Below are 15,027 nucleotides of genomic sequence, written 5' to 3' on the forward strand. Positions count from 1 at the left end.
GATTTATGGAGGTTGCTGGTGTTCTGAATCCTGAATGGAAGGTTAGGCACCAGTAATTGAAATCTATAATATATGTAGGTATATGTACATGTATGTACAATAGAGAGGTTTAGGTAAATATGTATGCATGTCATGATTTTTTTATGCAGTACATCTATAATGATCAACTTATGCCCAAATTGATTTGCTTCCCCACTTCCAGAACATAACCCGGACACGTCGATGCATGGCTGTACTTACAATCCTCACATTTTACCCCCTATATCTATCTCTTCTCTAATGGCTTCCATTATCACCTTTGTTGCATACCAGTTTCCAGCACTTTGTGTCCCTTCCATTATCCTCCAGCAACATAGAGTCTCAGTGCATCAAATAGCTATGTAGTATAGAAACAGGCCCCTCAGCCCAACAAGTCCACACTCATAAAGGTGCACATCTGTGTTAGTCCCATTTGCCTTTCCTGAGTTCATGTCTCTCTAACCTAGCATTGTACCCATCCAAATAAGTTTTGTGCTTACATTATAACTGTATGTATTCATAATCGATTGTACCCACCTCTACCTCTTCCCCCGGCAGCTTCACCCTCCCCTCCTGACTCCATCTGCCTTTCTTTTTCTTGTCTGCTTCCACCTATCACCTCCTGGCTTGCCTCCCAGCTTTACTGTTGCACCTCCCTCGCTGCACTGTTCACGGACTGGTCACCAACACCTACCCCCTTCTCCCTTCTTCCACTTTATACTGGCTCTCTGCCCTTGCCACTCTTCAGTCCTAATGCAGGTTTTCAACCTCAAACATCAGCAATTTCCTTCTACCCCTCACCCCCCCCACCCCAATCCATGTTGTTCGACCCCCCCACCTCCCCATGTTCCACCGACAGCTTATTTTTGCCGATATATTTTTACCTGCTGCATGTGACCCAGGACGTTCTTCCGGCAGTCAAACACCCCCTTGCCTTCCTCATTGTACAGCTGATAGATGAAGTCTGTCGTGTAATTCTCACTGCAGCACTCATTTCTGTAACAGAGAAAGTGAGGTTAAACATGATAAAATGAAGTATAAAAACACCTTGCTGGAGAAACTCAGCAGGTCAAACAGCATACTTTATATAGCAACGTCTCGAGTTATGAAGAGTCTGGGCAAGTCCATGGTCGTTAAAATTTAGAGCAGGCCGGGAGCAGTGAGGGAGAATGCAACAGAACTCCCTTCGGAAAACAAAGGAGAACTCCTTCAGTGTAGGCATCCCTCGATGGAATTTCACAAGAGTTTTGCCGTAGACTGGAGTAAAGTCTGCAGACACCGTGATTGAAATAGTAACACAATGTTGAAGCTCAGTAGTTCAGAGTACTTAATATAATAAAGAAAAATATACATAACCCTTCATCAACGTGCCTTGATTTTAACTAGAATTAATTTACAATGAATTCCCAATTTTGCAGATTCTGGAAGTAAACAGCAGGAAATGGACTTCAGAAGCTGGCTGATCAGCTCAAGAGAAAAAGAATCAAGGCTTCAGACTGACAGCTTTCACAGAATGGAAAACTTTAACAAACAAGACATTTTTCTTCGATCTTTCCTCCTACATCCACCTATACCTCTTATCTGTTAGCCCGTGCTCTTCCCCCTTCCTCCCTCCTTTCACTTTCCCCCACTTTTTATTCAGACAAAATGGCGACATCCCTTACTTCCTCGAGATGCTGCCTGACCTGCTGAGTTTCTCCGAGCTCTTTGGTGTGTTGCATGCGGCCCGAGTAGCTGCAAATCTTTTCTCTCGTGGCAGAGCATTTAGGACAGGGGTCCCCTAACATTTTAGACCATCGACTCCTTCATGGAATACTTGATCCCTCATCGACCTCCAGGCATGGAATCTCGAAAGAACACACCTTTCTTCTATGCTCAGTCCGAACTCCCGTTTGCTCTCTACTTATTTCAAGGCCTGAAGCCAAATGCAAAATGGTGGCCACCAAGGCCCGTTCTTGCAAGAGGTTAGCCACTACTGGCATAGGCACTATTTTCTGTTGATCTGCCCCTGCTTTCCAGCACAAAAGATCAATTGACCCATCCCACCCCCCAGCATTATCGACCCCCAATGCATTTTTCGACCCTTTGGATAATCCCATCATCCTGTCTGTGTCAGAAGAAAGGGAGCTATTTGCAGCTATATAAAACTTTAGATAGGAAGCATGTGGAAGCTTTGGAATGCTGCCTGGATTGGAAGGCTTGAGCTATAGAGAGGGGTTGACCAAACTTTGCTTGTTTTCTCTGGAACTTCAAAGAGCGAGGTGAGATCTCATAAAAAGTTTATAAAATTATGAAATGGATTCATAGATAAGACAGAATTTCTTTCCCAATGTAAAATATTGAATACTAGAGGACAGTGTCATCGTTTGCTGATGACCCACCAGTAGTTGGCTTCATCAGCCAAAAACAGTGAGTTGCGCCACAGAGAAGAGGTTGAAAATCTTGCGAAATGGTGCGAGAGTCACAACCTGAGTCTCAACATGGACAAGATGAAAAAGTTGATCGTGGACTTCAGGAGGATCAGGAATGACCACCCTCCACTGCACATCAACAACTCTGCAGTAGAGAGAGTGGAGAGCACCAATTTCCTTGGAGTTCACTAAACTAATGACCTATTGTGGACACTCAACATCTCCTCACTTGCAGGAAGGCACAACAATAACTGCACTTCCTGAGAAGACTGAAGAGGTCAAGGCCACCGGCCACCATCTATTGTAGTGTCCTGGCTGGCTGCATCACTGTGTGGTACGGTTTCTGCAGATAAATGGATAGGAAATCAATTCACAGGACCAAGGGAGTGGCAGGGAGGAACACTGGAGTCTCCCTCCCTCGCCTCGATAGGATCATTGTCTGAAGAGAGTGTGCAAAGTCACTGAGAACCCCTTCCACCCTGCACAGAGCATCTTTCAGCTGCTCCCGTCAAGCTGAAAGAGATACAGAAGAATGAGAGCCAGCACCACCAAGCTGAGGAACAGCTTCTTCCCACGGGGCAGTGAGAATGCTGAACGACCAAAAGAACTGCTCTCACACTAACCATCCGAGACTTTCTTTCATACAAAACAATATTCATTTATTTATTTGTACAGATAAAATACTTGTCCTGCATCTCTATTGTTTGTCTGTATGTGTTTTATATCTGGTTGTGTGTCTGTATGATTTGCACCAAGGACCGGAGAACACTGTTTTGTCAGGTTGTAATTCAACCTGATCAGATGGTTGATCAGATGACAAACTTGACTTGACATGACTTTAAGGTGAAGGGGATAATGTTAAAAGGAGATGTGTGGGGAAAGTTCTTTTTTACATATTGAGTGGCAGAAGCCTGGCATAGGCTTCCAGGTGGTGGAAGCAGATACAATAATAGTGTTCAGAGTATGTGCATTGAGGGTCACTGAAGGAGTGACTCGAGCATGGGCAACGCCAGGTGATTGATAAGTCGTTTTGATTGCCTTGCAATTTGTGGATGTAACTTTTGGCTTGTTTTCTGTGCACCACAGCCAGGTATACACACCCAAGTCAGACATTGGACACTGGATCTGAATGTGCAATGAACCTGGTGCCCTGGTGGCTAGAACCAAAGGAGTATTGAAATGTAGACGCTCTGTAACCAGATCGCACAACCTATGAAATGTCATAAAGTGGCCCGATTTAATCTTTGCCTTATCTGCATTTCCTGCCCAGATTGCCTTCACCATGGTCCAACATCTCTCTCTCTCTCTCTTTCAGGTATGTGCAGCTTATGTGATTCATCTTCCTCAGCTCTCTGGTGTACAGGTTTCCAAAGATTCATCACATTCTGAGAATAGAGGTTCAGAAGATAGCTCATTCATTCAAACCAAAATGCTGACTATCTATTTCCTTCTATGTATGTTGTATGACCTACTGAGTTCCTCCAGCATCTTGTGTGTTGCTCTAGTTTTCCAGCATCTGTTAAGAATAAATTGGATAGATACATGGATGGGAGAGGTCTGGAGGGTTATGAAATGGGTTCAGGTCAGTGGGACTAGCAGAATGATGTTTCGGCACAGACTAGAAGGGCCAAAATGGCCTGATTTCTGTGCTGTAGTGTTTCATGGCTTTATCTGCAGTCTCTCTTACTTATCTCCAATCTGCATACAGTTTTGGTTTCCTTACAAATGGTGCATTTGCATTGACAGCAGGTTGAGAGATTGTTTAATTGGTGGATTCATCGAATGAATAAAGTATGAATTTCTATTCTTAGAGCATGTTGAATCTTTGCAATTCTATACACCAGAGAGCTGCTGAGTCACTGAAGATGCACAAACCTGAGATAGATGTTTGGATGATAGATGATTTGGGCAGACTGGGCATGAAATGCAGCTCAGGCTGGGATCAGATCAGCCCAGATTTTAATGAATGGCAGAGCAGGTTCAAGGAATGATCTGAGGAGCAAATGAATCAAACCAAGTCAACTCCCAATTTTTTTAGTGTACATCTCTGGGAGGAAAATATGTGGAAAAGTTAAGTCATTAACAAACTCCATACCCTTGACATTTGTTCCAGTTTTCTCCATCATCTACAGGCTGAAGAAGCTATTTAGTAATTTCAGCATCCTTTCTAACCCCAAACCTTATTATTCACACTACCTACTCCCAGTTCTAGTTAGAACAGAACACTACAGCACAGTACAGGCTCTTCAGCACTCAATGTTGTGCCAACAAATATATTCCTTAAAAAAAAGTACTAAATCCTCCCTACCCATAACCCTCTATTTTTTCTTCCAACCATGTGCCTGACTGAGAATGTCTAAATGCCCCAAATGCTTCAGCCCAGGCAAGGCATTCTAGACATCCACTACTCCCTGCGTAAAATACCCCTAATATCTCCCCTAAACTTCCCTCCCTTCACTTGGTACACATGTCCTCTGGTGTTTGCTATTCATGCGCTGGGAAACAGGCACTGGCTGCCCACCCTATCTATGCCACATAATCTTTTACACCTCTATTAAGTCTCCTCTCATCCTTCTACACTCCAAAGAGAAAAGTCCCATCTCTGCTAGCCTTGCCTCATAAGACTCATTTCCCAAACCAAGCATCATCCTGGGAAATCTCCTCTGCACCCTTCCACATCCTTCCTATAATGAGGTGACCAGAACTAAACACAATACTCCAAGTGTGGTCTCACCGGAGATCTGTAGAGTTGCCGCATGATCTCTTGACTCTTGAACTCAATCCCCCTATCAAAGTAGCCCAGCATCCCAAAGGCCTTCTTAACTATCTTAACTATGAAGCAATCTTGAGGGATGCATGGATTTGAAATCCAAGGTCCCTCTGTTCATTCACACTCATAAGTAACAGACCATTAAACCTGTTCTCAGCCTTCTGGAGTGTCCTTCCAAAATGCATCACCTTAGACTTATCTGGATTGAACTCTATCTGCCACTTCTCCACCCAAGTTTGCATCCTGTCTATATCCTCTTGTAACCTTCGACAAACTTCAGCTCCATCCACAACTCCTCCAACCTTCATATCATCTGCAAACTTGCTGACCCATCCTTCCACCCCTTTAAACAGGTCATTTATAAAAATCACAAAGAGCAGGGGTCCCAGAACAGATCCTTGCAGTACTCCACTAATCACTGACCTCCAGGATGAACACTTTCCTTCCACTACAACTCTCTGCTTTTTACCTGCAAGCCAATTTTTTATCTAGACAGCCAAGGCTCAATGGATCCCATGCCTAATGACTTTCTGAACGAGTCTCTCATGGGGCACCTTGTCAAATGCCTTGCTAAAATTCATATAGACCACATCTACCACCCTACCCTCATCAATTTTTTTTTGCAACCTGCTCAAAAAGCTCAATTAGGCTCGTGAGGCATGACCTTCCCTTCACAAAGCCATGTTGACTATCCTTGAGTTGACTGCACTTCTCCAAATGCTCATAGATCCTGTCCTTAAGAATCCTCTCCAATAGCTTGCACACCACTGACATAAGACTCTCCAGTCTATAATTCCCAGGATCCTCCCTATCACCTTTTTTAAACAAGGGAACTACATTTGCCATTCTCCAGTCCTCCGGAACCTCCCCTCTGGCCAAAGAGGATTCAAAGATCATAGCTATTATTTCAGCTATCTCTTCCTTCACTTTCCACGGCAACCTGGGGTATATCGTGTCTGTTCCCGGGGACATCAATCTTGATGTTTTTAAGAAAATCCAACACTTCCTCTTGTTAATCTCTACAATGCCCAGCACACAAGCCTGTTCTATTCTAACCTCACCCTGATCAAGGTCCCTTTCACTGTGAATACTGAAGCAAAGTATTCATTTAGGACCTCACCAACTTCCTCCATCTCCATATACGTTGCCTCCTTTTTCAACCCCCTTGATTCTTGTCATCCTTCTGTTTTTCACATACGCATACAATGCCTTGGGGTTCTCTGCCAAGGCTTTCTCATGCCCCCTTTGAGGTCTCCTAAGTCCTTTCTTAAGCTCCTTCCTGGCTACCATCTACTTCTCACAAGCCCTTCCTGTTTTTTGCTTCCAGTATCTCATGCATGCTTCCTTCTTCCTCTTGATTAGTTACCTCACCTGCTTAGTCAACCATGGTTCCCTTTTCCTACTATCCTGAACCCAGCACAAGTGGTCCCTAAACTTTCTCCACATTAGTTCTATGCTTTCACCTCGAACATCTGTTTCCAATTTATTCTCGCTTATTCCTGCCTCATCCCATCATAATTAACCCTTCCTCAAATAAACACATTCCCATTTTGTCTGCTTTTATCCTTTTCCATAGCTATGCTAAAGGTCAGGGAGTTGTGGTCACTCTCACCAAAATGCTTCCCCTCTGAGAGGTCGGCCACCTGACCAGGTTCATTACCCAGAATTACATCCAGTATGGCCTGTTCTCTCATCGGCTGGTCCACATACTGTGTCAGGAATCCTCTTGAATGCACCTGACAAATTCAGTCCCTCTTGCAATCAGGAAGTGCCAATCAATATTAGAGAAATCACCCTGTATTTCCTGCACCATTCTGAAAATGTGCCTGCTTATCTGCTCCTCGGTGTCTCTAGGTCTATTTGGGGGCCTGCAGACTACTCCCAGCACAGAGATAGCTCCCTTCCTATTTCTGATGTCCACCCACACTGTCTCAGTTGTCACCTACTCTGCAGCATCCTCTCTTTCTATAGGTGTGATACTATCCTGACCAGTAATGCTACTCTCTCCCCCCTCCCCCCCCCCACCCACTCTCTTACCTCCCATCCTATTCCTTGTAAAACACCTAAAACCCAGTACCTGCATCAGCCAATCCTGCCCTTCCTCCAGCCAAGTCTCGGTAATGGCCACAACATCGTAGTTCCACATTCTGATCCACGCTCTAAGTTCATCCCCTTTATTCCTAATACTCCAAGCATTGAAATAGACACATTTTAACCCCTCTAAATGGCTCCATTAATGCCTGTCCTTCCTCACAACTCAAAGCACAGAGCATCTTGATTTTGACTTTTTGCCCTATTCTCTGCACTCACATTCTGGCTCCCACCCCCCTGACAAAGTAGCTTAAACCCTCCCCGTCAGCTCTAGCAAACCTGCCTGTCAGGATATTCAGATGCAGCCCGTCTTTTATGTACAGGTCAGATCTTCCAGATTTCAGATATATTGTCAGAGTACATATATGACAATGACATCACATCCAACCCTGAGATTCCTTTTTCCAGCAGGCGCGGCAGAATTACCACTAATTGGTAATGCAAAAAAAACCCAGTAAACATGTCAACAAAGAGCTGTGAAGTTAACAAATGTAAACAAACTGACTGTTCCAATACAGGAACAAAAAGAAAACCAATAAAATGCATGAGTCTCTGAATGAGTTTGCCGTTGAGGAGTCTGATGGTGGAGGGCAGCAGCTGTTCCTGAACCTGGTGGTACAAGTCTTGTAGTTCCTATAACCTCCTTCCTGATGGCAGCTGGAAAACAGGGCGTGTGCTGGGTGGTGAGGGTCTTTGATGGTTGCTGCTGCCCTCCGACGGCAGTAGTCCCTGCAGATGTACTCAATAGTGAGGAAGGTTTTGCCTGTGATGTCCTGGGCTGCATCCACTGCCTTTTACAGGGCTTTATGCTTTGGAGTATTGGTGTTCCCATACCAGACCGTGATGTAGCCATTTAGCACACTTTCCACCACACCTCTGTAGAAATTTGCCAGGGGTTCTGATGTCATAACAATCCTCTTCAAACTCCTAAGGAAGTAGAGGCTGACGTGCTTTCTTCACAATGTCATTGGTGTGTTGGGTCCAGGAAAAATCCTCCGAGACAGTGACTCGCAAGAACTTGAATTTGCTCATCCAGAAGAGATCCCAATGATCCACAAACCTGAAGCCCTGCCTCCTGCACCAACTCTTCAGCCACGCATTCATCTGTCATAACTTCCTATTCCTACCTTCTCTGGCACATGGCACAGGCAGCAAACCCGAGGTGACCACCCTTGAGGTCCAGCTTTTTAACTTCTTACCTATCTCCCTATATTCCCTCTTCAGGACCTCATCTATGCCATTAGTCTCAAGTAGATCACAATATCTGGCTGCTCAACCTCCCCCTCTAGAATGCTGTGAACTCAATCAGAGACATCCCTGACCCTGGCACCTGGGAGGCAACATTCCATCCTGGAGCCTTGATCTCGCTCACAGATCCTCCTAACCAATGAGTCCCCAATCACTATAGCTCTTCTCTTCTCTCTCCCTTCGCTTCTGAGTTGAGGGTCCAGCCTCTACACCAGAGACATGACCACAATGACTTGTCCCTGTTAGATCATTCCCCCCCTCCCTCCCCAAACTTATTGTTGAGGGCAATGGCCACAGGGGTGCTCTGCACTGTCTGCCTATTCCCCCTTCCCTCTCCTAACAGTCATCCAGTTACCTTCCTCCTGACATTTGGGGGAGACCGTCTCCCTGAAACTCCTCTCTATCACTGCCTCCTGAATGATCCAGAGTTCATCCAGCTCTAGCTCAAGTTGCCCAACTTCGTCAGTCAGGAGCTGGAGCTGGATGCACCTTTTGCAGGTGTAGTCAATTGTGCTGTCCCAGATTTCCCACATATTGCACTTGGACCATTCCACTGCCCTAGCTGTCTCCATTAACTCATCCTAATTTGAATACAAGCAGCTTATCTGCCTTACCTTGCTGGAAACAAATTGATCCTTAAGCTCACCAAAACCCCATGAGCCAAAGCCTCTCCTACCCCAAGCCACCCACACACTGGCTGCTCTGCTTGAGCTACCCCTCTTTATATTTGTCACTGTCCTTTATTTTTGTTACTCATCCCACCAATCACCAATCATTAACTTGCCCTCCACTCCCTTTTTAAATGCACACACCTTAAGGTGGTTCCCGACACTTACAGCACTCCCAAGTCCATTGCTCCTAATCTTCCAGCTACAGTCCCGAGATGACTATGACCCAAGTCCCTGCTCCGCTCCCTTATTCTGTGGCACTACTTCATATTCACACTTTATTCCAATTTAACATCCTTATTAAATTCCTCTTGTGTACTAACTCAAAGCTGTGGACACTGTGGAGCCACCATACTTGCTGTTTCAATCTGTGACCTATATCACTGTTCCCTCATCATCGCAGGATCTAGATCCTGGAACTTGCTCCGCAGCAGCATTTATTGTCAGATGGGGAAGAGCAATTCAGAAAGCAAGATCGCTGTTCCTTCGCAAAGGCAAGTGGAGATGAACAATAAAGCTCCAAATATCCAATAAACAATTCTAAAAATCTCACCTGAGCACCAAACCACGTTGGACACTTGTTTTCATCTTTTCTGTTAAGTGTTCTACGTTGCACTGCATTAAAAAAAAATAGATGGGCATGAAGCAACAGTGTAATTTAAAATTATATTAATTGACAAATATATTATCCAAGAAGTAAATATCATCATCAGCCATTAAGATTGATCGAATACTGTTGAGAGTGGCACTCAGCGGCCCAAGGACAGCGTCTTTCCCTCTGCTATCAGATTCCTGAGTAAACAAGGAGCCACAGACACTCAGAATAAGCCAGTGTCTTTTCCTTGCACTATTTTTAAAATTTAATTTGCAAGTACTGTGATGCTGCCACAAAACAACAAATTTGTTCACGGCAATCAATTCTGATTTTGATCAGAATTATAGCAGTTTATAATAGCTTGAGGTTCGAAGCTGAAGAATTCCATCACCCATTGAGGAAAGACCCAGGCCCGAAATGTCGGTAACATATTTTTACGATCTATGGACACTGCAAGACTGGCTGAGTTCCTCCCGTACAGGTATGCGCTGCTTAACGTCCACTCGGGCAACATCTGACTGCTCATACATCCATGGTCCCATAATCATTCAGTTACCGCGAGCGAGTCCGCAGTAATTTAGTAAAAGTGATTGCAAGCTCTAGGAGATTGTATACTGTATACCCAAACTGACCTGACTGCCCCACTCTCTCCCCACAGCCCCATACCAGTTTCAACTCAACCCACTGCCCTGCATTCTACCCACAGCCCTGTGTCAGTCCCCACACTGATCACACTGCCTTGCTCTCTGCTTATCCCCCCCCCCACCCCACCCCGTGCTGGTCCCCACACTGATCCTTACCTACAAATAAAAAAGTTTACAGGTACACTACAGCACCCCATTTAGCTTTGCTGAGTATATAATGTGATGTTTGCACAATGTCCACATAGCATCACACCAAATTTCACAGGCCATATTGTGGACGCTATACGGCACACACTTGTATTTCTGTATTCTGACCCATTGGAAACACAGAACAAATGCTCACACTTCTGGCCTTTAACTCTTACCCAAGATGCACAAACAGGACTGTGCTGGTAGGTCCCTTGTTTCTAACTTCTCTTGCCACAATAAACTCATCTCCTCATATCTCGACGATCCTCTCACCCCTCATCAAGTCACTTCCCTGCAATATCCGGGATATCTCCCTTGCCCTTCAACTCTTTAACAACTTCCGATTCTGAAGTCCCCACTGTCTCATTTGTACTTCTCCAACATGCATCTGGGAGGTCTCAAAGCCCTCTGCTTCTTTGTGGAAGAAAGTTCCCTTCAACACTCTTGTCTGCATGGCAGAACTCATTCTCATCCTTTGGTACCTATTTCCTTCAAACTCAAAGGGGCAGCCATAGGCACTTGAATAAGTCCCAGCTATGCCTGCCTTTTTGTTGGCTGCATGGAACAGATTTTCTTTCAAATCTATCCAACACCTCGCCCCCAAGTCTTCCTCCATTACATTGTTGACTGCAGTGGGACTGCTTCCTGTACTCTTGCAGATTTTGCCAATTTTAGAAAATTTGCAAATACCATTCACCCACTTTGAAATTCACTTGAACCATTTCTGACACTTCCCACCCCTTTCGAGGTCTCTGTCTCTATTTTAGAACACAAGCTTTATTTTGATGTTTACCACAAACCAACCAACCTCAACTACACCTCCTCCCACCTGGTGTCTCGATTGCCTTCATCCACTTTTCCCAGTTTCTCTGCCTTCACCATATGTGCTTTCAAGATGAGGCCTTCCATCTCAGGACATCTGAAATGTCTCATTTTTCGAGCAAACACGGCTTCTGCAACAGCACTGATCTACCACAGCTTACAAACAAAAATACACTCGCTAGTTTCATTCAGCACATCATGAAGTCGACTTTCTTTTTATTATTCACTGGACACAACATTGCATTCTTCAACTCCCCAAAAACCACCCATCCAAACTCCTCTGAACTTCTTATTGGCTCACTGTCAAATGGATGATCCTGACACTCTTGCTCTCCTCATCCAGAGAGTACATGACAGTGACAACAGCGACCCCCCTCCGACGATCAACATGCAAGGAGGTGACTGATTGAAACTGTCCTGCTATGTAATGGTTCGGAGGGCTGACAGTTCCGCCCGACCTCATACAATAGTAGACAGGTGATGCATGGTCTGGCTAGCAAGGGTGCGACTGGTTCTCTGACTCTGGCTCCGACGCAGAACATGGACCGTCGATATATGCCGGCTTCAACCTCTCGATGGAAACCGTGTCAGCTTTTCCATTCCTGATGATCACAAAAATCTTAGATGACGTGATAAGACCTGAGAAAGACTATCATAAATGGGCTGAATGGTTTGCGAACAGCTTCATGCCAAAGGAACAGCGCTGTAAATTATTCGACACATAAACTGCAGGTGACTCCTGCCACAAAGAAATAGGTTGGAGTAACCTCTGTTTTCCCCAAAGAACATTGTGCTTGGATTCAGATTAACAAACTTGCCTGGCAAGGTCAACGTACTGCCATGTACTAGCTCTGTCACTGAACATCCAAAATTGCTTTAACAGCAGTATGCGCTCCAAGGAGAACCCTGAAGAATCCAATGTTCACTCTATATAGATGCATCACCACCTGTTGTCAACTGTCGATGAAACGCTCAACAAGGCTGTTGGCCTGCGGATGGTAATGCGAATACGTGAAGTGGACAGAAGATCAGTGAAAGATCGGAACAATGCTGACTCAAATTGAGACCCTTGGTATGTTGTAATAGTGACTGGAACACCGAAAGATGGAATCCAACAATCCACGAAAGCCCTAGCGATTGTCTCCACATTGATAGGAATGTCCTCCTGCACCTGGTAGTCTGGTCTTTACACGTGAGCAGAATAAGTACATCCCCGAGATGGCGGAAGTGGCCTACCAAGTCTAGGTGCACGTGCTGGAAATGGGAATTTGGAACAACAAAATCTCCCAGCTTGGATTTTGTGTACTGGGAGTCTTTAGAGCATTTGCACAGCAAGAAGGTCCTTGCCCATAATCCAACATCCCATTTAACATGAAGCCAGATAAAATGTTCTGTAATTAGTTTGATTGATGCTCTTCTGCCAGGATGCAATAGATTGTGAAGAGACTCAAAAATATCCCACCTCATAGCTGCCAGCTCAAAAGCCCTAGGCCTTCCTGAGGCAAATTTGCAGACTAACTTTTCACCTGATTCATCCAAGGTCACATCTTGAGGATGGAGACCAGACTTGATCCAGCAATATCAGGATCAGTGTGCTGTGCACGAGTCATGGCGATGGCAGTAGTTGTATGTAAAGCATCAATATCGCGCATGGACAGGATGTCGGCCACGGCATTCGCTTTTCCTCAGATGTGCCATATATCCGATGAAAATTGTAGGATGAAGTCAAGTCCAAGTGCTGAATCTCTCTGGGTGAGTAGAGATGTGTGCTTGTACTCGCAGTATGCACAAGAGGCTGGTGGCCTATATAAATGGTGCAAGGACAACCTTCCAATAAAAAAAGCAGAAATGTTTTACTGCAAGATAGATGGCCAAGAGTTCTTGACCAAACTTACTATACTTTGCCTGAGCTGGCAACAACTTGGCTGAAAAAAAATGGCAGAGGTTCCAATGACCCAGAGACACGTTTTAATATTGCTCCCACAGCACTGACAGATGTATCTGTAGTAAGAGAGAGCAAGGCGTTGGGCTTTTGATGTACAAGCATCGTGGCATTCGCAAGTACAGTCTTCCCAATGGGAGATGATGCTGTGCGTGCTTTCAACAAAGTTAATGTCTTTTGTACACGGACTTATCGGATCTTTTTAGTAGTACAGCAAGAGATAATAGATATCACCCCTTTCCCTGCATTTGGTAAGAATAGGCAATAAAAATTCATCATCCCTAAAGATCGTCACAGATCAGAAGGCTGCGGGTTCAACTCACATTGGGGTCACCATTTGTAACGGCACTGATTTACCACAGCTTACAAACAAATAAAGAATACACTCACTCGTTTCTTTCAGCTCACCATGAAGTTGACTTTCTTTTTATCACTAGACACAACATTGCCCTCTTCAACTCCCCAAACACCACCCAGCTAAACTTCTCTGACTTTCTCATTGGCTCACCACCACACAGATGATCTTAACGCTCTCACTTTCCTCCTCCTGACGAAGGTGAGTACGCAACTGCAACACTTCCCCCTCGACTGTGGTCAATTCAGCCACCTCCCACATCTCCTCTGCCCCTTGAACTTCCTCTCTTAAACCCCCTTCCTCTAAAACAGAACAGGGATATGGTTCCTCTTGGTAAATTCCTCTTGAGTAGTATCCAAATTTCAGGCAGAAGGCATAGTGGGTTTATATTTAAGATGGTTTGATAGATTTTTACGTATCAGCGAAATTAGGGGAGATGGGGAAACAGTGGGTAGGTAGAACTGAGTCCACAGCCAAATCAGCCATGATCTTATTGAATGGCAGTACAGGTCCAATGGACCAGATGCCCTACTCCTGTTCCATTTTCAGTTCAGTTCAGATTTATTGACAGAGAACATAAATCACATCACATAGAATTCTGAGGTTCTTTTCCCTGCTGGCGAGGCACCGTTACCACTTATCTCTAGTGCCCAAAAAACTGTGCTCAACGTATATACATAAACAAATAAAGAAACGCAAACAAACACAGAGAGAAATAAAAATCAATAAAGAGCATAAGTAAGTCCTTAAATGAGTCCCTGATTTGAGTTTGTCATTGGGGAGTCTGATGGTGGAGTGGGAGCAGCTGTCCCTGAACCAGGAGGCGCCTATAATACCTCTTTCCTGTTGGCAGCAGCAGAAACAGAGCGCGTGCTGGGTGCCTGGATCCTGGATGAACAAGTTCTGCTCTCGTCAGCAGTGTACCCTGTGGCTGTTCTTGATAGTGGGAAGGGTTTGGCCTGCGAGGTCCTCACTACTTTGTGCAAGGCTTTCTACTCGGGTGTATTGGGTTTCTGTGATGCAGCCTGTCACTTTCTGCCACAAATCTGTAGAAATTTACCAGGGTTTCTTATTTCTGATGTTCTTAGACAAGGTGGGCCAATGGTCCTGTGTCCTTGGTGTAATACTCCGTGACTATGGAATCTGCCTGACCCATTGATCCCCTCCAGCTTCTCTTTGACCATCATTCATTTAGATATGTGCTTCCGAACCCACATGCAACACAAGGGATCATACTTGCAGCTCTCAGTGTCTGATGTGGCCCACACCCACAC

The 15,027-nt window shown here is 44.9% G+C and overlaps 1 protein-coding gene across 5 annotated transcripts in view; it reads right to left on the reverse strand.

The window, feature by feature from the left end:
• The window catches only part of LOC138751843 (ATP-dependent 6-phosphofructokinase, platelet type-like), a 98,288-nt gene that overhangs the window by 16,173 nt on the left and 67,088 nt on the right, over window positions 1-15,027 (reverse strand). For all 5 annotated transcript variants that reach the window (XM_069914676.1, XM_069914677.1, XM_069914675.1 and 2 more), the window contains 2 exons: window positions 9,760-9,821; window positions 903-1,014 (listed from right to left, as the gene is read on the reverse strand). In XM_069914676.1, coding sequence (XP_069770777.1) covers window positions 903-1,014; window positions 9,760-9,821 — 174 coding nt within the window. The remainder of the gene's footprint in view (window positions 1-902; window positions 1,015-9,759; window positions 9,822-15,027) is intronic.

Source organism: Narcine bancroftii, chromosome 1 (assembly GCF_036971445.1).
Source record: "Narcine bancroftii isolate sNarBan1 chromosome 1, sNarBan1.hap1, whole genome shotgun sequence".
Lineage (NCBI taxonomy): Eukaryota > Metazoa > Chordata > Chondrichthyes > Torpediniformes > Narcinidae > Narcine > Narcine bancroftii.